The following is a 25,314-nucleotide window of genomic DNA, read 5'->3' as shown; positions in this document are numbered from 1 at the left end:
CAGGCATTTGACAGGTCGGAGGATGCAGGCGGCTGCATTACTTAGGGTATGAGGCGAGCTGAAGGTTATCGTACATCCTGGGGTTATATGCAGGGGACAAATGCACTGCATATCATGTAGGCAATCTCGTTCTCAGCACATCTACGGAGTACCACATCGTAAATTTCTGTCAACATGATGTGTCTCAAGCCCCCATGAAGATTCTATCATGACTCCAGCCCTACAAAACTGCAAGACAAAGTGATAGGTGGTAGATTTTTGAAGACTACCGATGCATAGATGAACCAACAGAATTTGGTGCTGGGGTACAATTCTAGTGATGATATACGCCAGTATTTACATAGAAAAAGGAGTGAGTCTCAGAACCACATATATTTGTTCCAATGAAAATTCCAAAGCAATCAGGCAGCATAAATCCGATGATAACAACGTATAAATCTGCACCAGAATGGACAATGCCGAACAATGTCCTTTCTCCATCAACAAGCTCATTCCTCCTAACTCTCCTCAAAGCTCTTCCGATCCACAATCATTTACATACACCATTGATCTCGTTGCTGCCAGGGAAGGTCTCCTGGCATGGGTTATTGAAGCAGCCGTAGTGGCTGCCGTCAGCTCTGAATACAGCAATGGCACCAGGCGCAATTCCATTGCAGTAGGCCGCAGCGACTGCTTTTGGGTCTGGCGCTGGGGGTGCTGGCGCCGGCAGTGCCGCACCACCAGGACATCCCGGATCAGGGAATCCAAAAGTAAAAGGCAACATAGCGCACTGGTTACTGGAGATTCTGGTCCACTTGAAGAGCAAAGCATCGGACTGTCCGAGTAGCGAGGCCAGGAGGATAAGCTTCAGATTGGTGATATGCATTTTAAAGGGCTGAAAGACGAGGGTTCCTATATCTTTTAGTATATAAATTGTAGAAGTGGACAGGTTGAGAGTGGAGGATACCTTTGATAGCCTGGAGTGACTTCAAACACAATACAGAGTATAGGGCTGGAGTTAATGATTGACAAAGCCGAATTGGTGTCTTTATATGTTGAGATCGGAGGCCAGGTACTGTCATACTACGTAAGTTCTCCCTTTTATGTTTTTATCTTCTACTATGTCCTCTCTTCCCACAACTGTCACGTCTTCAGCTGAACAGTGGAGCATGCAAATAATCTATCTGCTAGGCCGATTTCTTTGAGAAAAGCAACCAAGTTTCATGTAAGATAACTCACGTTCATGCATTTCGGGCACTAGATCGCCTCAATATCTGCATTGAATGTGATGAGAGACCCGTCATTCAGGGGTGACTCGCTATGGATCCTCGCAACAACATGGTGGCTAAGCTGAGTACGAGATACCATCGCCAATCGTGCATGAAGAACTGTGGGCTTGAACAAGAAAGCAATTTCTGTCGGGCATGGAGCTGAGGGTGGGGTACACCAGCTAGCAGCTATCGAAATAATGCCTTAGTTCTCTGTTACCTGGCAAAACAGAATAGCTTCCTACTCGGGAGAGCCAGGTAAAGAGAGAGGTACAAGTGGTATATCCTCAGCACAGTTTGGCCATTCTATAAATAATTCCGTTCCTCTTACCTCCTATCTTTCACATCTCGATCGCCTTCGGAAATTTCTCGTTTTTCATCAATTCCCTGACAATGAAGCCTGACACCGCTTTCTTCCTGATTGGGGCGGCCCTACTCGGGCTTGCTAATGCCCAAATCAAGCCCGGTCCCAGGCCTGCTAGCCCGGCTAGCCCGGCTACTGGCGGCATCAAACCTGGTAGCGGTGGTGGTATCCAACCTGGCAGCGGTGGTATTCAACCTGGCAGTGGTGGTGGTATTCAGCCTGGTAGCGGTGGTGGTATCAAACCTGGCAGCGGTAGTATCCAGCCCGGCACTGGTGGTGGCATTCAGCCTGGTAGCGGTGGTGGTATCAAACCTGGCAGCGGTAGTATCCAGCCCGGCACTGGTGGTGGTATTCAACCTGGCAGCGGCGGTGGTACTACCCCTGGATCCTGGACCTGCCCCAACCCGCGCAAGCCATACAACCAATCCCCAGCAGTTACTACTAGCATCTCTTGTCCTGCGAGTGAGTCGCGATTCCTCCTCGTGGATAAGGTCTTCGGTTTCTAACACAATACAGGCGATGGAAGTATCTACGAGACTGTTGATGGTAGCTGGTACTATCTCCAGTGCTGTACGCAAGGCTCCGCCAACGCGTTATCTGTCGGTACGCCACAGGTCTCGAGTATGGAGGAATGTCTTGAGAAATGCGCTGATGTTGCAAATTGCGAAACGTAAGTTCACCGGAAACGTGTGTTTAGTAGGCAAACTATTTTTCTAACCTTTCTTAAGTGTCTCATTTGAGCCTTCAACTCTCTACTGCAACCTTCTCGACTTCGGCTCTTTCTCTCCAACCCCCCACGGAAGCCAGCTCCATGCCTTCCCAACTTCCCCTCCGGCTACCAAGCAGCCTACAATGACAACTCGTCGTTGCGCTACTACCTGTCCTGAGGGAAATGGCCAGATCTACGTGAGCCCGTTTGGTGAAGTGAGATAACCCTTTTCAAGTCATATAGACAGTACTTCCAGCTGACTATAAATTTAGACCTTCTACATGAGCTGCGGAATGCGCCACGGTACCCCGTACCTCAATGTCGAGTCTGTCTCCTCTCTTGAAGATTGCATGGATCACTGCGCAGGCTCCCCTTCATGCAGCAGTGTCGACTTCGACCAAAACAAGCGAGTGTGCTATCTGAGTAACAATGACAGCCCCCCAACTATCACAGCTCCTCGATTTGCCGCTGCTCACTCCGTCGGCTGTTCTGGAGCATGCGAGGGCTGTGGCAAGAAGTCGTGTGGGGCACCACAGCCAAAATCTGACCCGAATCAATGCGTTGACAATCAGATTGTTCATGTTGGCAACCACCCATTCCGGACCAAGTGTAACCAGTGTTACGTGGGCCAAACAGCACTGTCAGTTTCCAGGCCTGAAGCCAAGACCTACGAGCAATGCATGCAGCTTTACTTGTTAGAAGCCAATAACTATGTTGGAGCGCACTGGCTGAAGAATGGCGGATGTCGTTTGAAGCCTGCTGGCTCTGCGGTCTCGGACCATGTCAACTGTGCTGCAGCTTTCGTGCCACTCTGGAAGTAATCCGATTGAATTGCCAGCCTTGTCTCAGTTTACTGTTACTCTTCGTCATTGAGGCATATTCTTCTGGATGTGCTGTCCTGCCCTTTCGGTTGATATATCACTTTTTTATGTCATTCCAATATATCGATCTACAAAACACATTCTCCTCCGTATAGTTCCATGCTAAATGGTGCTAAGCAGCACTATCTTCCCCGTCTGTCAAAGTATTTGCCACCTGAATTCCAATATCAATAGAAAATCGAGGCCAACTCCAAAACTAGACGTCTACAGCTTACTTACACTGACAGGAGGCATCTCATAGTCTCAGAAATAGCGTACTATCTGGAGCCTCTCAAAGCTGCTCATCACAAATTCCAGCTTTCATTCTTACATAGCTGATGATACCTCGCTTGATCCGATCCTGATTACAGTGTCCTGCATTTACGTCGTATCAACAGCGATGCTGATACTGTCTAAGCAATGGGCTATGTGGGTTCAACGAGGCTGTCATACATGCATCCTACAAGATCTGGTCACACCGCATATGCATATATGTATGCATCCAGTCAATATTTATGACACATCACGAGCATGTAAATATCGCTGTGTAATACCCTGGAGCTGATCTCCCCCGTATGCTGTAGCCCTACCGGTTAGTGGAGCTTACCCTGAGAGATTATTTAAGAGAGGGAGACCAGACCAACTCTCTTCCAGTTTCTGAATCCTCCCTCTTGGCAAAAATGGTCAAACTCATCAATATATTTGTCTTCAGTGCTCAGCTTCTCTTCATGATTCCCCCGATACAGGCTCAGGGATTGGCAGGGCAAGGATCTGGGGTTGCGGGTGCTCGCTTTGGCCAAGGCTCAGGATCCAGAAATGGGGTTGGTCGTGGCTGTTGTTACTTCGAAGAGCCGGAGTCTGATTATGAGCCTGAGCCTGAGACTGATGTTGAGTGTAAACCACAGTGTGAGAGGGATCTGCAATTTGTTTAAAGCGGCGATTCTGATAGTCTATCTTAGGTCCTTCGGCGCATGAGAAGACATTTCAATGCAATGGCAGAAAATATAAACAATTCTGCGGCGTTCGTATGTCTTGAAATACCTAAAGATTCATATGGCTTTATACTGACTGTTGCTTACAGATGTCGCTACACCTACGCTGAGAGAATTCGACGTCTCTTCGTACCAGGAATGCTTCGACAGCTGTGTCCAGGAAACTCAGTGTCACGCTCTTGATTTTATGAACAACCATTGCTGGCTGAAAACGCAAGGTGTTGACCCGCCCCCCAAAGCCATGCCTAGTAATCAGGATATCAGCATCATCTTCCTTTAAGGGGTTGACGTCGAGACCTTCGGGATTTGGAGTCTACGTGACATCTAAATTGTCTTGGTTCATGATCTGAATTTCAGAATTTGAGAGATGATTTCGTATGGGTTAGGAGAAGAGCGATTGAGATCGTGTAATATATGAATGGTCTTTATTTGACCTCGAGAATGAAATAAATTTGACTGAAGGACTGATAGGAGCTTGTTTGTAGTTAAAATCCCAGTATTTAGACCGTTGTACTCTGTCTCTTCGAATCCTGTTGATATCCGAATATATGCTGTGTTTGATACAAGAGTCACAGGCCAATTGGAGTCAACAATCTTTGATCAGCCCTGCCATCTGAATTTACCCTCGCAGAGGGTCTTCACAATACCCAGGGGCATGAACCCGCGATTAACAGCAGCCAGGCCACCGTAAGTACGAACCATCTCCTCACAATACAGCTCCGCCACCCAGCACCAGTAGGGTGTCATTTTGCCCCACATAGGATTGATAAAGCACTCGGAGAACTGTTTACCAAGCGAGTTTTGCTCCCTTTCAAAGCCCCCGGTTTTTTGCACGCACGTCTCGATCGGCACATCGGTCAATTCTTCATACACCTCCTCAAGGGAAGCGTTGAATGTTTCTGGGTAACGGGTGAAGTCTTCGAAGGACATGAATGGCTTATTTTCATTGCTCCATTTGCTCCAAAATTGACTGCTAGGATCAGCACCGTCTTTTTTGAACTTTTCTTTGGCCTCCTCGTATTCCTTCTCGTCCTTCAGCGAAGCCTCGCGGAACAGCTTTTGGGGGGTATATTTGATGTTTTCACGCATGGCGAGAAGACCAATGTAAGGATTAAGGAGCTCCAGACCGCCGAGTTCAACGGGGTAATAGAAGAATCCGTCGGGGAGATTGTGAATACCGAACCTATCCGCAATCACATTGCGTAGGTAGTCGGTGACACCACTGATTTGAGCGGATGCGCTTTTGTCGTCTGAGACTTTACAGAATAATGTGCGCTCAATGCGACTCAGAGTGGAAATCGCCATATCAATATGGTCCCGACCGAAGCACATGGCTGGTTTTGCAAAGTTGTTTGTAAAGAAGCGGCCAAAGTAGCTGTTCCATGCCTGTACCCAAGCGAATACACTTTTGCAGGACGAAAGCTGCCGTGAAAGCTCTTCAATATGCGTATCAACTTGAGCTTGGTCAATTATGAATCTTTCTTGCTCCTCGTCCAAAACTAGGAAGCCCCAGCGGATATCACCGGTGGGAAGGACGGACCCTGTCGACTCTGTCGAGGTCTTCTTCGCGCCCATTCGCACTGTTCCAGTTTTCTGTTGATTAAACTTCAGACCCATCACCTGAGTAAACTCCTCCATTGCCTCCCAAGCTTTGACGCAAGTATTCTCTGCTCCCCAAAACCAGAAGTCATCATGAAGCCGGTACAAGAAAGCGCCATCTGTAGCTTTATTGACTGCGTAATCCATACAGAAGAGCACTGACTCTCCGAAGCAATCACCGAGTGTATGACTCATTGGAAGGCCACGCCTGCGAACTTTGACAAAGGCATCAGGTCCATCTTGGGCAAATTTGAGTGGGGCTTCCAGGAACACGACGAAGAATTTGAGCCATGATTCGGAAACTCCAAAAAACCTTAGCACAGCAAGCAGAGTGACATGAGGCATTGAAGGGCCAAACCATTCAAAGTCCGAGCGGATGGCAGTGAATTCTCCATGCTGGTGTTTATGGATAATGGATTCTGTGATCAGAAGATGGAGTAGGGAGTGCTTCGTATCCAGAACATTCCTTGATTCAGAATTTTCCTCATCATACAGAATTGTACCTTCATCGGTTGAAGTGGGCAGTTGGCTCATGAAATAATCATTAGTGTATGTCTGTCTGCGATTTTTGTTGACCTTGCCAGATTCCGAGTTGGCATCTCGACCAAGAAAGTACTTGCGCATTTCTTTGTGGTCTTCTGGGATATCCTCATGCGGATTCGTCCAGGCGTTGGAACGTAGAAATGCCTCAAATACCTCCCGCAGCTTCACGGCCCACGTTGTCCCGAGGTACTGTAGTAGCAGGGCGTCGAGAAGGTCTTCGTCCATGAAAGCTCGGTATTTACCGTTGAGTTGACGGCGAAATTCAACAGAGATACCGCCTGCAGCATCAGTCCAGGTCCAGCTGTCGAGTGAGGCAATGCGCATGTTGAGCACGTCAGCTATCTCCTGGGCAACCTCTTCGTTCCGCATGCAATCTTTCAAAATCCCACGCTTTTCGTCACCAAGAAGATCAGTCTTGAGCAATGCTTTAGAGACCCAGTCGAGTGTATCTACATCGAACCACCGATCGCTTGAAGATAGTTCCGTTCCAAACGACTGAATACTTGCTCGGAGGTCCTTGAGTGCCTGCTGAGAAAGCTTGGACTTGGTGAAAAGATCATTGAGATAAGACTGGATTGCATCTTCATTGACGTGGGTTGCAGGAGTAAAAACTAAGGACTCCCATTGCGCCCGTTGCTCGCGCATCTCTGCGCGCCCAGCCTTCTCAAAGCTTGCGTCATCCGCAGCGGTAGAGATGCTCCCATCCAATTCCGACAGCCACTCTGTAACCAGCTTGCTGTAGAACTCACCATGCTCATGCTTTATCTCAAGATACCGCAACTCATTCTCAAGTTGAGTGATGCGATCCTGTAGAGCTTTCTGTGAAATGGATGGGTCGTAGCGACTCTGCAGAAGAAAGTGGCGCATATTGGTATGATCCCCTAGCTGCCAGCGACCGATACCTCGTGAAGTTTGTTTCTTTTCCTTTTCCGTTTCTTCATCCGAGGAATCGGCATCTAGATCCGCGTCATTTTTATCGAGCGAATCTTTGGGGTATCCCTTCAAACGTGAGATTCCATCCAGCAAAGCCTGAGCGCGGGTTTGTAGATCTGGGGCTGCATTGGCATGGGCAAGAATTTCGGTTTTGCGTAGGTCAAAGAGAGCGCGCTGCTTAGAGAGTTCATTGATTTTCGTGGCAGTAATAGACTTGAGAGTCTGTGGGAGAGCTCCGTGCGCCATAGTTAGGTCCGAAGTTTTCGTTGAAATAATTTCTCAATGAGGTGAGTATATTAGAATACTTGAATTCTTCAAATCAGAAGACAGATGAATTGAAGTTGAAATGTTTTAAATGGGGAGTTGTGACGCTGTGGGTCGAGGATATTAAAGGGGCAAATTTAGTTGATATTGCTGGACACTGAGTCATACATTGAATGAGATCCTCGGCAAATTCAGTGAGACGTTTCCAAGCGAAAAACAAGGTGGAGCAACTGAGAGTAGATCGGTTCGAGAGGTTGGGACATTTGAGGCTGCGATCGGGTACCCAATCGGGTATAGCGCCTATATATGGCTGGCAAAAAAGCCACAGTACAGATGTGTTGTATGGAGTCGACAAAGCCCGGTGGCATAAGGCATGTCAGGGAAGCTGATGCACTCATGCCGGCTCAATGACAGCAGAAAATTCCTCAAGCATACCGCGAATTCTCTTTTTATAGTACTCACCAGCAAAAATGGCATCGGCAGACTTCATACACACATTGAAGAGATCAGTACGAGTCAAGGCGAAATGCTGCGCAGCCAACAAGTACTCGTTCGAGACCGGGCTACAAAAAAATCCTACATCGTCGGTCTTTGGGAATGAAGGGTCAGAAAAAAGGAAACTAAAAAAAAATCAATCGCCATGTTATTGGAACAACTTACACACAGCACAATGGGGCAATCCTCGTGTCGCCAATAACCGAAATGATGATCCAAGAAGCCTCCATTAATCATCTTTGCATGAACATTGCAAGATATGCAAAGTTCGAGGCCGAGCTTACGCCGCACAATCTCCTTCTTGATCTCGTCAGGCACATGAATAACATGGCCCAGTCGGTCCGGCCGAAAAGAAAGAAGGGTCGAAATTTCCCTTGCAGAAGCTGAGGCTGTTGTCTCGGCAAAGTGAAGGGTGATTCCTAGCCCGTTGGCTTTGGCTTTCGCAAAGGATTCTTTGTAGATGCTGACGTCGCCTTTGGTTGGGTTGCCGCAGATATCCACCCCCACCACCCCGCGCGACTTATTTTCGATCGCAAGATCGACGATTGCGTCCGCCTCTGTTGCGGTCATGCTACCCCGATCGATGACTAGGATCAAGAATACAGACATACGCTCGGTTTTCGTTCGAAATTTCTCGATTGTATCCAGGACTGTGTTGACGTATTCTTCTCGAGTGATGCCGTGAGATGCTCTCGGTATGGTCCGTAACTCGAGATACACCACTCCATCTTCGAGAAAGTCTCCAAGGACTGAGTCGGTGGCATATACTAAGCTTTCCAGGTCATTGCAGAGCTGGTATGTCAACTTGGAAAAGGTCGAGAAAAACCTGAGCCTTGATTAGCCTGCAGGAGAAGGAGTTTGTAGCAGTGGTGCGATCTCTAGACACCTACGTTTCCAGTGTGTAATCGACCTTTCCTGGTGGCATTAACACCAGTGGATCCTCCACATCGAACGCGGGGTTCTGTTCTTTTTTGCGATTCCAAATTTCATGGAGGCATTGGCGACTGATGCTCCCGCTGAGATGAGCATGCAGCTATGAAGTAATCCAGTCAGTAGAACTCAAGACTAGACATATGCAACAATCTTACCTCAATCTTCGGCAATGCTTTCGTGAAATCCCGGTCAACTGGTTTTGAATCATGCATGGCTTCGTCAGTCGTGGGAGTGTGAAAGAATAGGAGAATGTCGACAGAGGCGGACAGAAACTGCCAAGGCAAGTGACTTCTTTCACAATCTCACATCACCACGCTACTACTTAGGTAGTCCTTTTCTCACTGGCTGAGATATACCCCCACATCATTTGGGTGATCAATATCAGACTGTGGGTCTGAGGGATATTTGGCATTTTCATTCGGGTGCCAAGCGGCTAAGTATTGGACCGAGATAGTACAATAGCATGTTTGAACGAAAGCTAACAAATTCAGAAATACGAGCAAGGCGTATATAAACAGAAGGGAACAAGCAGAAAAGATCTCTATTCTATACACTAGTTACCACAATGTCATTCTTTAAGATAGTAGTGACAGCCAATTGGCTCCTGATGATCACAACTCCTAACTCCCAGCACCCGATTCCGTAACGGTAGCGACATATTTCAGCCTGGTCCTCATCCAAAATTGTACACATTGCGACGATGGTCAAATCAAGCCATCATCATAGGAGGCATCTTATCATCATCCTTGTCGGCTGTGTGGGTTGGAAGCTTGCTCCAGGGAATGATGAACGTAGACAAAAAGGCACAACCAGCCAGAGCGGTTGCAACCGCAAAGGCGGTTTTGAGTCCTTGCATATACGCAACAAGAATTCCAGGAAGATCATCCGGACCAAACACATCTCGAAGCTGCGCAGCACCTGTTGAACTCACTAGCTCTGGATCCACTTGAGGGGCGCTGACGGGTAAATGGGCTAACAGTTGGTTGATGAATGCGACTTGCCCTGATGCGGTGGTGAATGCACCTCCGACTGTCTGGAAGACTTTATATTGTGTTAGCTTGACTTTCCTATATTTCTGGGAGGCGGATGCATACAATAGAGGTTCGCTGTGACGGCCGAGATATCTTCTGCACCGACATTGGCTTGCGCAATATTTAGGCCGTTCTGGACGGAGAAGGCGATGGCAGATCCAGCCAGAATTTGGAACCCAATCCACTTTCCAACTGAGGTGTCGATATCCAGAGTGCAGAGCAGGCCAATTGCTACCGTGGCAATTGCCGAGCCAACCAGCATCGTCGGAGCTGCGTGGCCAGTCTTCGAGACAACTATACCTCCAATAACGCAGAAGATGCCCACCGCAATGACCATCGGAAGGTTGTCGACACCAGACTCGATTGGGCTGGCACCTTTGACGCTTTGGAAGTAGATGGGCAGCTGGTAAAGCAACAGAATGAGGGTACCCATAAAGAAAAATTGATACGGGGCGACACTCCATAATGACCGTTGTTTGAATAGTCGTGGCTGTAGCATCGCATACTCGCCGAGATAGATCTCCCAGGCAATAAGGGCAATTGTTAGGAGACCAAATCCGACTAGTAATCCAATAACCTTGCCGCTTTTCCAGGGTAAAGTGTTGCCGCCATACTGAAGGGCGAGGAGGAAGCAGATGATCGTGGCCATGGCCAATACCACGCCAAATGGATCCAGTTGTAATAGCTTTTCTTTGAGGCTCACCTTTGGGGGCTTTGCAGCTGCTGGAAGGTGGAAAAAGATAAGTACTAGGCCAGCAGCGAGACCCCCAATCGGCAGATTGATATAGAAACACCACCGCCAAGTGACACTCTCTGTGAAGGCACCTCCTATCAAAGGTCCAAGAACAGCAGCAAGACCATAGGTGAGTCCAATAATGCCCATCATGATCGGTCGGGTTCTCGGTGGAGTACTAAAGGCAACGATACTGGTGCCTCCCACTGAGATTCCAGCACCACCCCAGCCAGCAATGGCTCGACCGACGATCAAGGCCTTGGAAGTTGGGGCAACACCGCAAATCAAACTTCCAATCTCAAATATCACCATTGAAACGATGAAAGTGTATTTGAGGTCGAAGTACTTGAAGGCCTTTCCCCACGTAGCCTCTAGACCACCGAAGGTCATGAAGTACGCGGCGGAATACCAAGATACATCGTAAAGTCCATGAAACTCATCAGTGATCTTGGGGACCGCGGTTCCAACAATTGTCTGCGCTACTGCGTTAGTAAAGAAATAGGTATCATTAACAATTGCTCCAGTTGGCGTAGTTCACTTACCTGATCCAGAGAGATTAGAAAAACGCCCATAACTGACGCGCCAGCAAGCAGGACTAGTTTTAAGCCCCGTGGATATTCGGCTTCGGGATCGGCCTGCTCTGACAATCCAGTTTGCTCACTGTCGCTGGCATCCTCGAAGATATCTTTCTTATTCTCCATGGTGCTGCTAGCAGCGTCGGCTGTTTGGGTGTCACCAAGTGTCACCATTTCGAGTGCTCTTCTTTTGGAAGTAATTGTCCAGGTATATAGCTGCGTGACAGTGAGGGCTCGAGAGAGGAGGCGGCTTTCTGTCCAATGGCAAAATCAAACACGGAGATTGACTGGAAATATAAGGTTTTCCAGCTGGGGAATCTGGAGAAGAAAATAGCTGTTACATCCCATTTTCGCAATTTTTTCGGATGTTCAATAAAGAAAGCTAAGGATCAAAATGAAGGCCAGATAGATGTAGATTATAAATTCTGCCTTACAAATCTTGTGAGATAGCCCTTCAGGAGGGACGTGCGTAGTTTAATGACCGATCAAGCCTTTCTTCTCGCCTTTTTCTCGCTCGATTCTCGCCCCCTTATATCCACACTACTTTAACCTCCGACTTAATAAATCGCCGAACTTTTGATCGCCACCAAATTGCTGACTCCTTATCGTTACGTTATCTCCTGGGAATTCATTTGCCCAATTAAGAATCTTAGGGTACAGATTAGATTCGTAACTCGGAGGTTTAGGGCTGATTTAACCGTTGGACCCATTATATTCCCGATCTTACTGAAGATTCCTTCGTTCAATATTTTAGGTACTTTCTAAAATATTGGGCTTACCACCTGGATATTGGCTGACATCCCTAAATAGTATCAATTCAATCTCACCTGGTTCCGTCCCGTAACCCTAACCTTATCAAGGATGTTTAACCTTACCCACGATGCTGAATGGTTGGCGTGAAGGACCTCGTGCAAATACAATCTCGGAAGCTATGAGGTAACAGTCTGTAAGTACGGAGTACCTTGTTGGTCAATTCATGTATTGTGAATCAGACGTTGCACCCACACAAGCTTTACACCAATTTAACCGACTGTGGCTGTGCAGTACTTAAATCAAATTTGATACAAACGCAGGGATCTTGTCGAGCGCGTAAACCCGCACAAAGTCCCGTATTGTCGCTAATACAAAGTAGTATAAAGGTGCGTTGGGCGCTAGGACCAATTATGGATAACAGCGTATCACACCCCTGTAAGGGAGCTAGCTGTGCATGCAAGGCCTCCAGCATACGCACGACGTGTCAAATCTACTCCGTGCTCTGGAAGTATGATAATACATGCAGTCTTACTTCCCATTGCTAATGGGAACCGCAAACATGGTGCATCCTTTTGATCCCACTTTGGGACGCCTCAGGACTTTCCAGATGCACTAGCCACAGGCGAGGCAATCACTGACTTAAACTTTATTTCTAGCGCCAAATATCATGAAATTTCTTCCTTTTCATGTAATATTTGAGAAGAGATGAAGAAATAAGATATTTGGAACAATTCATATTGGATGCTTAAATCACTTGCCCCATTATACCGACTAGATAGGATCTCCATCAACCCGATCCAATCCCTGTGTGTAAATAATGTCCACATAGGCACTCGAGGGGCTAGGGCCCGAGGAAATTGCACGGGGATTGGACTCCTGAAAGGCCAAGACTCTTCCAAGATTACGCTCGAGACACTAGTGTAAAAAGGTATACGGAGAAGATTGCTGGTATCTATTATTTATTCTTTTACGACATAGGGGCTTTTACGTCAAGACGCAAAGGCCATGTGCCCAGATCTATTTCCTGCAATTGATCTTGCTGATCGCTGGGACCATAGAAGCCCCTATTCCATGATCTAGCAGGGTTCATTCAAGTATGCATATGTACATAGATTATTCCAATTTCAATGGCGAATATATATACTCCGTTTCGAAAAAGGCGAGTGCAACCTCGTATTCTGGCCCCCTTCTGATCATTAATATCATCAATACCACGAAGGCTAAGTCTGACAGTATGCAGTGGGTCCATCGACTTGGAACAGGAAGCTCTAGCGAGTCAGCAAAGATCTTACTTACTGCTGATTTAATACAGTAAATTCTCAGTAACACGAACGGACGCCACAGGTACATCATCCGTCTAAGTTGATCAAAACAACCCTAAGCCATTTCTTCAGGGCCGTAGTTGCATTGCCCATGAATGGTGCATTGCGTGCTCTATTTTCCCCTTTGGTCAGCCGTCAGCACACGTTATCGCAGGCGTATCGCGGCCCCAGAGGGGGTTGTTTATGTTGAAGGGTCGAAGCGCCCTAAATAAACTCACCGATATGAGGCAGATTGTTCTGAAGTCAGCTCGGATTTGTTGGCTTCCTTTTGGCTTCCTTGCACGTGAATACTTCTTTCATACATCTCCTTTTGCCTTGTCTTCCTTTTTCTTCTTCCATTGAGTCCTACCAACAATCTCTGCGACCAGACAATTACCATGACCGCCGGCCAGACTGCAGGGGAGCCTGCAGCTGCAGAAACACCACCTGCTCCGTCCTCTTTACCTCATAGGCAATCTTGTGATAGGTGTCACAAGCAAAAGCTGCGGTGTATCCGTGAACCCAACACAGGGGTATGCGATAGATGCCTGCGAAAACGGGCCCAGTGCGTTTACAGCTTCAGCTTGCCCAAAGGTCGCCCCACCATGTATCGTTCAGGTGGGGCCAGTGGTACGGTGCGCTCAGGCACGACAAGTGCACCTTTGAACAGTCGCCCAACGAGTCCGCCAGTAGAGCCAGCAAAACCTACTTGTAAGTATCTGGCAGTATCATGTCAAGCCTGGCTGTTGAATTTGTATCGAAAATTAACAGTCAAAACTGAAGCCTCAGGAGCCGTCGACGAGACCAATGCAACAAAAGATGCAACTCAAGCCACCAATCCAGCCACAAACGAGAACCCTGTCTTGACCGGTGTCATGAATAGTGCCCCACGATTGGAAAATTTGAATTGGGATGATATGCAGCTGGACGGAGAGTGGAACAGTCAAGACCCTGTCCAGGTCGACAAATTATTGACATCTCTTGGCGCCTTTTGCAACGACGGGAGCGCACCGGATGCGCACACCCAATCTTCGCCAGACCAACTTCACTTTCAAATAAATACCTCCAATTTCCAACCCTATGAGCATGGCCTGCCTGCCGGTGGCCTTTTCCAACACCATGATGTTGGCAGAGGCGAGATAGACGGAGGTATGGGCGACGGCACAATGAACACGGGCCTGGAAAAGCCAATTCACATTCCCAGTATTGCTGTGACACAACTCTCTCAGCTCAGCATGGACCTTGCCTTATTGCGCTACACAAGCTACAACATGGCCAAAGCAGCAGAATCACCCTCGTGTCACATGCCAAATGATAGAAGAATCCCATTGATTGATAGTTCTGCATTCGAGATCGTGAGCACATGGCTGGCCCATGGTCAGGGGTTCGCAGGAATGAATCCGTTAGCACCTGGCCCATGTGAAAACCAGGTTCCTTATCCAACTCCCATCTCTGAAACAGGGACTTGCGCCGGTCGCACGTTGAGAGAGGTGTTCTGTTCCTCGCAGCGGTTGTTAGAAATCTTGGGTCAATTGCAATTCAGTCTCATGGTTGAAATGAACCCTTATCCTTCGCCCATAATCACCCCACCGGAGAGACCATCTACTGCAGTCTCAGGTGGGGACAGCGGGTCCCATGGGTTGCCGAATGGTTCGGGTATCGCGGGCCGGTCCGCCCCATGCCCGAACTCGGGAAATGGGACCATGCAGGTCATCCATTATTTGGTCATGGCTTGCGAGGCGCTGCTATTGGAGATCTATGTGGCGGTTCTTGTCGCCCTGCAGCATGAGGCATACTCGTCGACTAATGGGACTGTCCTCGGAGATGTACGGCTGGTGTTGGTAGTAGAGCTCTGTTCTTACCTTATCGAGCGCCAGCTCCAAGCCGTGGACTCATACCTGGCACCTCAGAGTCGTCTGAACCCCAACATGATGGGTGGATCGGCTCCTGGGAAGTTCGATATTCCTGGGGGGCCAGAAAGTCTTGATAAGGATAGAGACATGTTGAACGACCTCAGGAACCAGGTGCAGGAGAGACTCGGACACCTTCGACAAATCTTGCGTTGTAGATGACAGAATACCCCCATTAATATCAGGATAAATATAAGAAATCAATGATAAAGGGGAAACACACCCTGCGGGATCAGGCTCCGGAATTCAACCCGGATATGAGATACACCGACAATTTCATTTTTCATGGCGTTCTGTTAAGAATGGGCGTTGGGCACTGCTGCCCCATTATGAACCAATGCATGTTCTATAGAGGAAACTATCAATGAACACCTTCAGCTCCGATAAATAAGGCTGGAATGCGTCTCCTCTAGAGTAGGCCATTATTTGAGAGCTAGTCCATACCTACACCGTACTCCGGACTCCTTGCAGTAACTAGGTATTATCCACGGATCTCCTTGGTGTTGATTTGTCATTAACAGGGATCCTACGGAGTGCTCACCTACGCTGATTTGAAATCACACTTGCTCGGAGTTCCTAAAGCGCGACCCTAACCCATTTCGGGCATCTTCGTTTCAGAAGCGTTGGATTATGTGACCTTGAAGTCATGTGCTTGGATGAAGTTTCCAACCACTCATTTACGACCCTTAATAATAGGCCGAAGGTCAGTCACACTTGTACACATTTGAAACTATCCAAATGCACGGGCTACACGGATTCGGCGATATAATGAGTAAGAAGGACTTGGACCTCTTGGAATGGGGCTCCAATGCTGGGTGGCGAGAGCAGCTAGCAGTCTTACATGCATTATTATCTCCACGTTGGCGATACACTTCGTGTTTGACAGTCTATACCACCATATGATTTATGTGGCCTATGTTACTTTGTAATTTACAACAAAAGAAAATTTGAGTTCTTTGCTCGGTAATACACAAATCATGTAATAGCTCAAATAGCAAGTCTACCGAGGTTTTATATCATTTAATCATGTCTGCCATGGATGCTTAGAATCATATGACACTAGTAGGCCTATCATCATTTCGCCTCAGGCTTTGACATCAAGCACAATTGGCGCGTCATCCAGCTTTATCATCCCAGTGATAAAGTGCTCTCCAGTCTCTGCTCGCTTCTTCGAATCCTGATACGAGGACCTCGAAGCCCGCACCGCCGCGCCACCCCTTCTCAAGATTTCCTCATGGTACCCAGTAACTGCAGTCTTGATAGCATTAATATCATGGATGCTACCGTCAGCGCTCACCTGAGCCAGTACTTTAGTCAACTTAATCGCATCAAGGAAAGCATGGAATGCACCCTCGCCGCGGGAAGGTGTCATCGCGTGCGCTGCATCTCCCAGTAACACGACACGACTAGAAGGCAGACTTTCAAGTTCGAGATCGCGCCAGATATGGGGCTCTTTACGGATTCCCTCGGCCGGGGTGAGTTCGAAAATTTCCCGCAGCTTCGCCGGCAGTCCTGCCGTGGTCTTGAGGACGTGGTTTAGCTTTTCTTCCTGGCTAGATGTCTGGAGCCAGTGCTGGGAATTGCTGACTTCCGCATCTGGCTGCATGAACATCCAGTAGAACCGCCCAGATTTGGCGTCGGGGAGGACTTTATGGAGTCCGACAAAGCCGATGAAGCCGAGCTCAGGGTTGACGAGATTGTAAGCACTGTGGCCTAGAGCGAGCTGGCGTGTAAAGGCATCGCCAGATAGATTCAATTCTCCCACGATGGCGCTCAGCGGGACGACCTGGAGGAGGTCGCTGCTAGGCCTTTGCAGAAGGGTTGTTCGAACTTAAGGCCCGGGAAGGATGGAGTTAGCCTGCATTATGACACCAAAGTCGAGTGAACTTGAGATTGAATCACATACCTGGACTGTAAACCCCATCGGCACCAACAATAATATCACCCTTAGCACTTGTGCCATCTTGGAAGAAGACCTCGACGCCTGCGTCATCATGTTCAATCCGAATAACGTGTTTCCCCCACTGAACAGGGAGATTGGTCAAAAGCCATTTCCGAAGCAAAGACCGCTCTGCACGAATGAATGGCACTTCAGGAGAATCCTATATCGTCAATATCATAGGCGAACAGTCAGTCGCAGGGTTCTCTTCCAATTTGATAGCAAGCCATGCACTCAGTACCATACCTCGAATCCATAGCCTTGATCCTTACCACCATAATAGTAGCGGAACTGGCCTGGAAGGGACAATGGGGCCAGGTGGTTGGTGGCCTCTCTGACGTCAGGCAGATCTTCTGGAAGAGAGGAGATGAGCTCGTCGACAATACTATATCTCGTGGTCAACCTGTGATTCTTGATATATCGACTTCAATTCTTACGTGTGAAGGGCAATGGCCCATCCTTGAAAGCGCGCATTGCTGTCTACGTCCCGATCAAAGATTTCGTACGAGATGCCCTGCTTTCGGAGGTTCTGGGCTAAAGTGAGGCCGCCAATGCCGGCCCCAACAATGAGAACATGCATTTTGGTTATTGAAGGTACAGTAGATGATTGTTCCAAATAGAAGGATGGGGAATAAATACAAATTACAATCCGGATCATATATCACCGTGGCTCTGGGAAATCATACTTTTTTGACGCTAGGGCACTAAATTTGAACGGTAGAGCTCCAGGCGTTGCGGTGGAGGCCTAAGACTCCGACGACCGATAAATTCGGCGCTTAATAATATTAATAGAAAGATCGGCCGCAACATAGCTTGATGATATGCAGAGATGTACAGTGCTAGGGGTCGTATCTGAAAGACGAAATGGGGTTCTGGCCAGGACATCCACTGGTGATTCCATTCCTCAATTCACTTCCAGCGAATGATATAATTATATTGAATGACATGAGCACTTTCTTCCTGCAATTCAATAAACCGCCGAAAGCTTAAGAGGCCTGCCAGGTTCGACGACAATCGGTGTTATTCATGGATCTTACGATGGCCATGCAAGATAGGAATTGTATATACTATGAGGCTCGTTGTACGTGCATATATGACGTCTGCCAGAGGTAGTTTGTAGATCTTTCATCGCATTCTTCTTCAGCCTGCAATCTTGCTCTATCTTCAGCTACTTGGTACGTAGTTTTCATTCAGAATCAACGAGAAACATGTCGACAGACGAAGTTACCCTCCCCCTGGTTGACCTTAGTGGGTACATCAACCCCCAAAAGCCAGGCGACAAGGAGCGAGTCATCGCCGAGGTGCGCGATGCGTGTGCACAATATGGATTCTTCCAGACTACCGGACATGGTATCCCTCTGAGCCAGCAGAAGGGGTTGCTGAAGAGCATCGAAACTCTCTTCAGTATGCCTCTGGAGGAGAAGCGCAAGCTATCATTCCTGAAGAACCCTTGTCGCCGAGGATTTGAAGAGTCTGGGGCTTCGCTTCGTGACGGCGATGCTCTGCCAGACTCGAAAGAGGTGAGTTCGCTAAAAGCACTGTCTTCATTGCCATCGGTCTCTTCTTCTAGTTTGTTAATCACAATCAAAAGGCATTTTACATTGGACGAGAGGACCCCGTCGTAGAGCACTCCGGCTTCTACGGACCCAATGTCTGGCCGCCTCTTCCTAACGAGGTATTCCATGATCCCGTGTGGGAATACTACGAAGCAACTCACAAGCTCGGCGAAATCATCTGGGAGATTCTTCTCCTTGGCCTTGGACACCCCATCTCGCTGATGGAAGAATTCGCCAAGCGCCCGATGGTTGTGATGAAAATGATCCGGTATCCGCCGCAAGCCGGAGATTTGCCTGGCCAGTTCGGTGTCGGCCCCCACAAAGATTTTGGCGGCGTTACTGTGCTACTGCAGGAGGCTGGAAAGCACGGTCTTCAGGTCTGGCATGAGGGCCTCGAGAAATGGCTGCCTGTCAAGGCCATGGAAGACGTCTACGTCATTAACTGCGGAGATATGATCGGGAAGTGGTCTGGGGGCCGTTACAAGAGCGCGAAACATCAGGTCATCAACGCGGCTGACAACGAACCCCGGCTGTCGTGCGCCACCTTCTTCCATGGTGATTTGTTCGCGACGAATCCTCTGGACCCATCCGACCCCGAACGAGAGACTGTTGGCGCTCTGCTGGTGAAGCGATTCCGCAACCAATTTTCTTTCGACAAGGAACTTATTGCTGCCGTTGGGGCTTGAGAAGGCTCCAACATTTGAACCTTGGCAGGCTAGATTGTCAATAATGGTGGTAATACGAAGTGTTTAAATATCCGAACTTATCGTAAGATCGTAAGTCACCGATCTCGATATAATTTAGAGTTGTGAGGTAAATGGCCGAATCCCTGTAAGCATATGTTTTTCCAAACCTCGAGATGATTCATATAAAACTTTTGCGTCAACCCCTGTCAGATCTCCATATGACAATCAATGTACTTTATCAGTATGAGACTTCTCGTCCTCAGCGGTTTATGCGCCCTGGCAGCAGCTGCCAGCGCCAGTCCCAGTGCCCAGGCGTGCAAGTGTTTCCCCGGCGATGCGTGCTGGCCGTCTAAGCAAGAATGGAACAGCTTCAATCGCACAGTAGGTGGCCGTTTGATCGAAACGGTGCCTCTAGGCTCTCCTTGTCACGCTCCCAATTACGATGAGGCTTTGTGCAAGACATTGACAGCCCAGTGGAAGTTTTCAGCAGTGCAGTAGGTTCAAACCCCGATGAACAAAAGGAAGCATATGATTAACAGCTAGACAGTATCAACTCGTCCTCGTCAATTCAAGACCCTATTTATGCCAACCAAAGCTGCGATCCATTCACCTCTCGCGATTCGCCGTGCCAGCTGGGCAACTATGTGCGATATTCGGTGGATGTGACCGGTCCGAAAGATATTGCAGCAACCATCCGGTTTGCCGAAAAGAAGAATATCCGGCTAGTGATCCGAAATACGGCACATGATTACATGGGACGTTCGACCGGTGCTGGAGCACTCGCCATCTGGACTCACCACTTGAAGGAGACCGATGTCAAAGACTGGGCTGATTCCGAGTACACTGGAAAGGCCATCAAGATCGGCGCCGGAGTGCAAGGTTTCGAGGTCGGCCAGGCTCTAGCAAAGCATGGATTGGTTGCCGTGACAGGCGAATGCCCTACAGTCGGTGTTGCTGGAGGGTATACCCAGGGTGGCGGTCACTCCCCTCTCAGCACAGCATATGGTCTATCCGCCGACAACACCCTGGAGTTCGAGGTCGTGACAGCCGACGGCAAGTTTATCACGGCCAGTCCACATTCCCGCAAACATGCAGATCTCTTCTTCGCTTTGAGTGGGAGTGGCGCTGGGAACTACGGCGTAGTAGTTTCGGTCACCCTCAAGGCACACCCAGAGGCTATGACTAGCGGCGCCGGCTTCACCCTGGACGACCCGAGCTTGGATTACCCGGCAATCGTAAATGCCTGGCATGCAGCTCTGCCTGACATTCTGGACGCAGGGGTAATGGCCACATATTATGCAGAAAACGCCACCCTCGTCGTCTACACCCTCACGGGTTACAACCGCACGCAGTCCGACATGGAAAAAATCCTAGCACCGTTTGTCAAGTCAGTGGCATCTTTGAATGTGGATCTCAAGCCCAAGTACACCCAGTTTGATACTTATAACGAGTTCTACTACGCGTACTTCGGCCCTCTCCCCGTTGGCGTCTTCGGCTCAGCCGGTGAATACCTCATGGGGGGCCGTCTGCTGCACCGGGATGCACTCCAGCACGTGGGTGGTGCAATCAATGAGACGCTACAACTAGGCGTTCGAGTCATCGGCCAAGCGACTAACGTCGCCCGCTTCGGCTCTAGCAGCAGGGCCGTTCTGCCACAATGGCGAGACACGTTGGTCATGTCTTCATACACCCTCCCTTATAGCTTCGATGTGCCATTCGCACAAATGAAGGCCGAGCAGAATTATATCACGGAACATATTATGCCGATCATTGAGAAGGTGACACCCAACGCGGGAGCGTACATCAACGAGGCGGATTTCCAGCAGCCTGATTGGCAGGATGTCTTCTACGGTCAGAATTATAAGCGTTTGTTAGCGATCAAGAAGTCGTACGATCCGAAGGGACTGTTTTGGAATCCGATCGCGGTAGGGAGTGAGGGATGGAAGACCAAGATTGATGGGAAGTTGTGTCGGGTTTGAGTGAGTACAAGTAAACAATGCGAAGGAGCGATGTGCAAATAGTGCAAACAGCCCGAGTCAATTTTTGAGGGCTTCGCAGGCTTATACCACGATCAAATGTATCAAATCATCGATTTCTATATTCTTCCTCATTTTACAGATTAAAGATCAGATTGTGTATATTTATTATCCTTTTCCATCCAGATATCCTACCAAAATCCTAAATCAAAATTCAAACCGCTCGATATATATATGTCGTATACATACATACAACATAGGATGCTGGTAACCAAGCCATATCCCGTGCTATACCTCAAACAGTGACCTTGGGGTATTGATAGATTGATAGACATTTACAAAAAAATCCATACCAAGCGACAAAAGCCATGTTAGTGGGAATATACAGAGTATATGGCATGAATTAGATTCTTGCTAATAGGTGCGAGACTCTAGAAGTGAGTCGTAAAGCTGTTTAATCTTTTCATACATGGAACAGAAGCCCATAACTAGCTACAACCGCACCTCTGTAGATCCTGTAAATCTCTCATCTGTAATAGAAACAAAAATAATGACCACAGCATCGGATCTCCTCCGGATTCCGTCGGTTGAAAGTGACTGCATGAAGCTCGAATTGTAATACATCCAATACACCCTGCAAGTTGTATAGAAACGAGTGGACAACGCTAATCTTGCTTCCGTGGGAAATCAGGTTAGTGTCAAGTCATAATTTTATCCTCATATTGGATTAACTGGGATTTTCAGAAACTTGTAATGAAAATTACGACGATACAAGCCTCCGATGCGTGGATTCTACGTCTTGCACTTTGTTTTAATTCACCGCCAATCGAGAACGTATATATTCAGCCAGGAGTCTATCGAGCTCTGCAGAGTCTGTTCTCTTTATCTAATGTGAACTCATCCGCTCCCACCGCAAAATGACCATACATCAACCGATGCGGGTCATTAGCATGCTTGATCTTTAGCAGTTTGTCATAGTTATCTCCATACATTGTCTGCTTCCAATCTCCTTTATACCACGGATCCATCTCATTCAGATTGACACCAGACCCTGGCGTCGCGGCCTCCATAGCCGGGAAGAACTCATCCACAAGCTGCTTCTTCAGCGCGAGACTCTTCTCGGGATCCTCCCAGTCCCAGGGATTGTTAGGATTGCAGTAGGCAATTGCCTTACGCCAGGCCGGGTGGACTGAGTTGGGCGGATGGGAGCCACGGATTGGCGAGCCCTCGTCCACGTTGATGAAGGAGCAGCCGACGAACCATGTGCCATCGGCGGTGATAGAACGGTATGCATCCATTAGCTTGGCATTGGATCTGGGCTCCAGCACCGTCGCCCGCGGGATAAGCCGGCTGGAGATGATAGGGAAGCTCGGACATAGGTTCCCGTAGGGCAGAGGCCCGTACGATGAGACCAGACTGTCGGCATACGTGCGCGCCTGGCCGGTCTTAAGCTCATACGGGAGTTTCAGCCGTTTCAGGTCCTCAATAAAGGGGGCGACGAGAGCGTCGACGGCGGATGTCTCCTGGTCCGGTAGAACGAAGCTGAAGACTTGCAGGGTGGCGTTCGTCACGAGGAACTGAACGTTGTTGGTAGTGTTGTTCACAAAAGATGGGCCCCGTTGGAACCAGTTCCCGATAGCTTTCCAGAACGCGGCGTCATTCGTGTTGTTGACAACTAGCGTGCCTCCGGCAACGGGTCCGTCTGGGTACGCTTTGAGTGTCACACTAAGCACAACCCCGTACGTCCCGCCTCCACCCCCAGAGAGTGCCCAGTACAGGTCTTTGTTCTTCTTGGGTGTGGCGGTCAGATACTTCCCGGCGGGGGTGACAAGTTCCCACTCAAGAACCTGGTCGGCGGGGGCTCCGTATTTTGTGACAAGCTGCGAGTGGCCCACACCTTGTAGATAACCCCCGGCAATCCCGCTGAGGCCACATTCGGGTGCTACGATTCGGTACCCTGCAGCATCCATGGCTTCATAGGCCTCCCCGGCAATGACGCCAGGGCCCAGCTTTACGGCTGCTCCAGAATAATGGGGACTCACGTAGTGGGGGTTAATCTCGATAGTCTTGAGGTTATACATCCACAGAGAAAGAGCTCCATAGCCAGTGGATTTGCCCATATAACTTGGACTTTGTTAGCGATTGTTCTTTCAAAAAGGTATAGGGCATGTCTCACTCAAGACCGGTACTTTTAACAACGAGACGAATGTTGTTCTCACTCGCGAATTTCAAGCCAGCCTGCACGTCGGCGGGTCCGGTCACATCGATGGAGTAAACAGCACGATTACCAAGCTCGCAAGGCATGGATTGCGGCGTAAAGGGTGAGCATGAGGTGTTGAGAAAGTAGGCGTTCATAAACTCGCCCGGTTGTGGTTGTCTATCATGATAAGCTTCTGTTCATCTTTTACGGTTCCAAGAGGGTATTGCATACAAAGTCTGCGCACCAGCTTCATTGAAAGCTTCCTGTAGCCCCTCACATGCAGGCTCATTGAAGGCCGGGTAAATGCCAGCATCGTGACAGATGTGCGCCAAGGGAACAGTTCCGATCAGTCTGCCACCGACCGTACTATTCAAGCGATCCCATACCCCCTGTCTTGGCCATCCCTTATCACCAGGGATGTATCTGCATGGCGGATCTGTGTGACTGCTGGGAGGTCGTGCAGCAGCGGCGACGACGGAGATCAAGAATGGCCAGAAGCGGATAGCCATGTCGACAATCATGTGAAAGTGTAGTTGTCTACAGGTGATATCATTGATCAGAGAACGAAGGAAATGCAGGGGGTGTGCTCTTACATAAATCCTCCGATGTTGGTATATTAATAGAGCGTTTCGGCGTCTTTACCGCGTCTCGCCCCCAGCCTTCGGCGGTTTTCTTATCATGTTCATAACCTCGAAAGCCCTGTAAATGTATTTCAGCTGAGCAAATTAAAATGCTCCCGAGAATATCTTTTGAATTCAGGTAATCGCTATAGTCTATGGTAATATATACTATTATATCTTGAAACTAAATTCTACATGATCCACTAAATCTTTAAGTGTCCTTTAGAGCAAAATACCACTTTTAATGCTAAGGATTAGGAACGGATTCAAATTAATTCAATCACAATATTTGATGATAGATCGAGTGAAGAACAGAATCCTATTCGTGCACAAAAGACCAATTCATGCTTCGAGACGCAAAAGTGGACTTGAAAGATGTGGTGATAGCTTATGAAGACTGGATTTTGGCCACCTCAATGCAGGAAATTTAGCAATTCGGGCTCGACAAATCGAGAACCAATAAACGCATCGCGTCTGGGCTTGTACAAGGATCGAGAGCCGCCATTGCAGGGCTCAAAGATGGAGATAACATCCTGTCGATGTCCCGGGCAAGTCTCTGTATGATGTCGCTGGGTGCGAACTTCGGAGTTTGTATCGAGAGAGCCGGTCAGAAAGTGCAAATCTCGTATTGGCCGCGCTCATTTTCAAAGGCTCGGGTTTATTACTTGACATTCAGACGGGGCTAGGTTCATCGCAAATGATGCAGACCCTCTCAATCCTAAATTTTGCGTGCCAGTCAAGCAGAAATCAACAGCAACGAGCATAAATATAGACACAAAATTAGAAGCTATCTTCATTTATAGTGATTACAGGCTGTCGGCCTTTCTCAGCCACCTTCGTGGAGCCAGCTGATATTTTATTGCCAATTATACTATGGATCGAAACGTCCTTCATAGCCAGTTATTTCATTGAATGACCTTCCTCTTGCAGCAGGCCTTGCTTGGGGCAAAATGCTTTCCAAAAAATATATCAGTCCAGTCAAAGCAGAAGGAGGTAGAAGGTTTCTGCTTTCCGAGAAGGCTACAAGTTCCACATCAGGCTTCTATAGGGCTATTGTACTGAGCTCAGGGCAGCCAGATTGTCAAAGCTGAAATG

General features: G+C 48.4%; 11 protein-coding genes across 11 annotated transcripts; 5 read left to right on the top strand and 6 right to left on the bottom strand.

Moving 5' to 3' along the window:
• Positions 1-529: 529 nt before the first annotated feature.
• N7500_007907 (uncharacterized protein) lies at positions 530-865 on the bottom strand (the record flags this gene model as incomplete). Its single annotated transcript, XM_056679051.1, has 1 exon — positions 530-865. One exon carries the CDS (start codon positions 863-865, stop codon positions 530-532), a length of 336 nt encoding a protein of 111 aa, XP_056529423.1.
• Positions 866-1,640: 775 nt separating this feature from the next.
• On the top strand, positions 1,641-3,141 carry N7500_007906 (uncharacterized protein; the record flags this gene model as incomplete). Its single annotated transcript, XM_056679050.1, has 4 exons — positions 1,641-2,073; positions 2,128-2,281; positions 2,340-2,535; positions 2,593-3,141. The coding sequence occupies 4 exons, from the start codon at positions 1,641-1,643 to the stop codon at positions 3,139-3,141; spliced, it is 1,332 nt and encodes a 443-aa protein (XP_056529422.1).
• A 719-nt stretch (positions 3,142-3,860) lies between these two features.
• On the top strand, positions 3,861-4,452 carry N7500_007905 (uncharacterized protein; the record flags this gene model as incomplete). The annotated part of the gene is made up of 3 exons (XM_056679049.1): positions 3,861-4,086; positions 4,140-4,205; positions 4,262-4,452. 3 exons carry the CDS (start codon positions 3,861-3,863, stop codon positions 4,450-4,452), a joined length of 483 nt encoding a protein of 160 aa, XP_056529421.1.
• Positions 4,453-4,772: 320 nt separating this feature from the next.
• Positions 4,773-7,493, bottom strand: N7500_007904 (uncharacterized protein; the record flags this gene model as incomplete). Its single annotated transcript, XM_056679048.1, has 1 exon — positions 4,773-7,493. The coding sequence occupies one exon, from the start codon at positions 7,491-7,493 to the stop codon at positions 4,773-4,775; it is 2,721 nt and encodes a 906-aa protein (XP_056529420.1).
• Positions 7,494-7,905: 412 nt separating this feature from the next.
• Positions 7,906-9,151, bottom strand: N7500_007903 (putative adenosine deaminase; the record flags this gene model as incomplete). Its single annotated transcript, XM_056679047.1, has 4 exons — positions 7,906-8,100; positions 8,172-8,832; positions 8,897-9,039; positions 9,095-9,151. The coding sequence occupies 4 exons, from the start codon at positions 9,149-9,151 to the stop codon at positions 7,906-7,908; spliced, it is 1,056 nt and encodes a 351-aa protein (XP_056529419.1).
• Positions 9,152-9,648: 497 nt separating this feature from the next.
• Positions 9,649-11,452, bottom strand: N7500_007902 (MDR family MFS transporter; the record flags this gene model as incomplete). Its single annotated transcript, XM_056679046.1, has 3 exons — positions 9,649-9,980; positions 10,034-11,177; positions 11,246-11,452. The coding sequence occupies 3 exons, from the start codon at positions 11,450-11,452 to the stop codon at positions 9,649-9,651; spliced, it is 1,683 nt and encodes a 560-aa protein (XP_056529418.1).
• A 2,278-nt stretch (positions 11,453-13,730) lies between these two features.
• On the top strand, positions 13,731-15,404 carry N7500_007901 (Zn(II)2Cys6 transcription factor domain-containing protein; the record flags this gene model as incomplete). Its single annotated transcript, XM_056679045.1, has 2 exons — positions 13,731-14,043; positions 14,104-15,404. 2 exons carry the CDS (start codon positions 13,731-13,733, stop codon positions 15,402-15,404), a joined length of 1,614 nt encoding a protein of 537 aa, XP_056529417.1.
• A 922-nt stretch (positions 15,405-16,326) lies between these two features.
• On the bottom strand, positions 16,327-17,761 carry N7500_007900 (FAD-dependent oxidoreductase; the record flags this gene model as incomplete). The annotated part of the gene is made up of 4 exons (XM_056679044.1): positions 16,327-17,072; positions 17,149-17,344; positions 17,428-17,566; positions 17,619-17,761. The coding sequence occupies 4 exons, from the start codon at positions 17,759-17,761 to the stop codon at positions 16,327-16,329; spliced, it is 1,224 nt and encodes a 407-aa protein (XP_056529416.1).
• Positions 17,762-18,389: 628 nt separating this feature from the next.
• N7500_007899 (isopenicillin N synthase family dioxygenase) lies at positions 18,390-19,423 on the top strand (the record flags this gene model as incomplete). Its single annotated transcript, XM_056679043.1, has 2 exons — positions 18,390-18,701; positions 18,773-19,423. The coding sequence occupies 2 exons, from the start codon at positions 18,390-18,392 to the stop codon at positions 19,421-19,423; spliced, it is 963 nt and encodes a 320-aa protein (XP_056529415.1).
• A 243-nt stretch (positions 19,424-19,666) lies between these two features.
• N7500_007898 (FAD-binding oxidoreductase) lies at positions 19,667-21,402 on the top strand (the record flags this gene model as incomplete). The annotated part of the gene is made up of 2 exons (XM_056679042.1): positions 19,667-19,917; positions 19,971-21,402. The coding sequence occupies 2 exons, from the start codon at positions 19,667-19,669 to the stop codon at positions 21,400-21,402; spliced, it is 1,683 nt and encodes a 560-aa protein (XP_056529414.1).
• Positions 21,403-22,253: 851 nt separating this feature from the next.
• On the bottom strand, positions 22,254-24,108 carry N7500_007897 (FAD-dependent oxidoreductase; the record flags this gene model as incomplete). Its single annotated transcript, XM_056679041.1, has 3 exons — positions 22,254-23,523; positions 23,576-23,776; positions 23,831-24,108. 3 exons carry the CDS (start codon positions 24,106-24,108, stop codon positions 22,254-22,256), a joined length of 1,749 nt encoding a protein of 582 aa, XP_056529413.1.
• Between the last annotated feature and the right edge of the window lie 1,206 nt (positions 24,109-25,314).

Source organism: Penicillium coprophilum (assembly GCF_028826855.1).
Source record: "Penicillium coprophilum strain IBT 35676 chromosome Unknown utg000005l_segment0_segment0, whole genome shotgun sequence".
NCBI classification, from domain to species: Eukaryota; Fungi; Ascomycota; class Eurotiomycetes; order Eurotiales; family Aspergillaceae; genus Penicillium; species Penicillium coprophilum.
The sequence above is the reverse complement of the archived record's forward strand: the minus strand, read 5'-3'. Positions and strand labels throughout refer to the sequence as shown.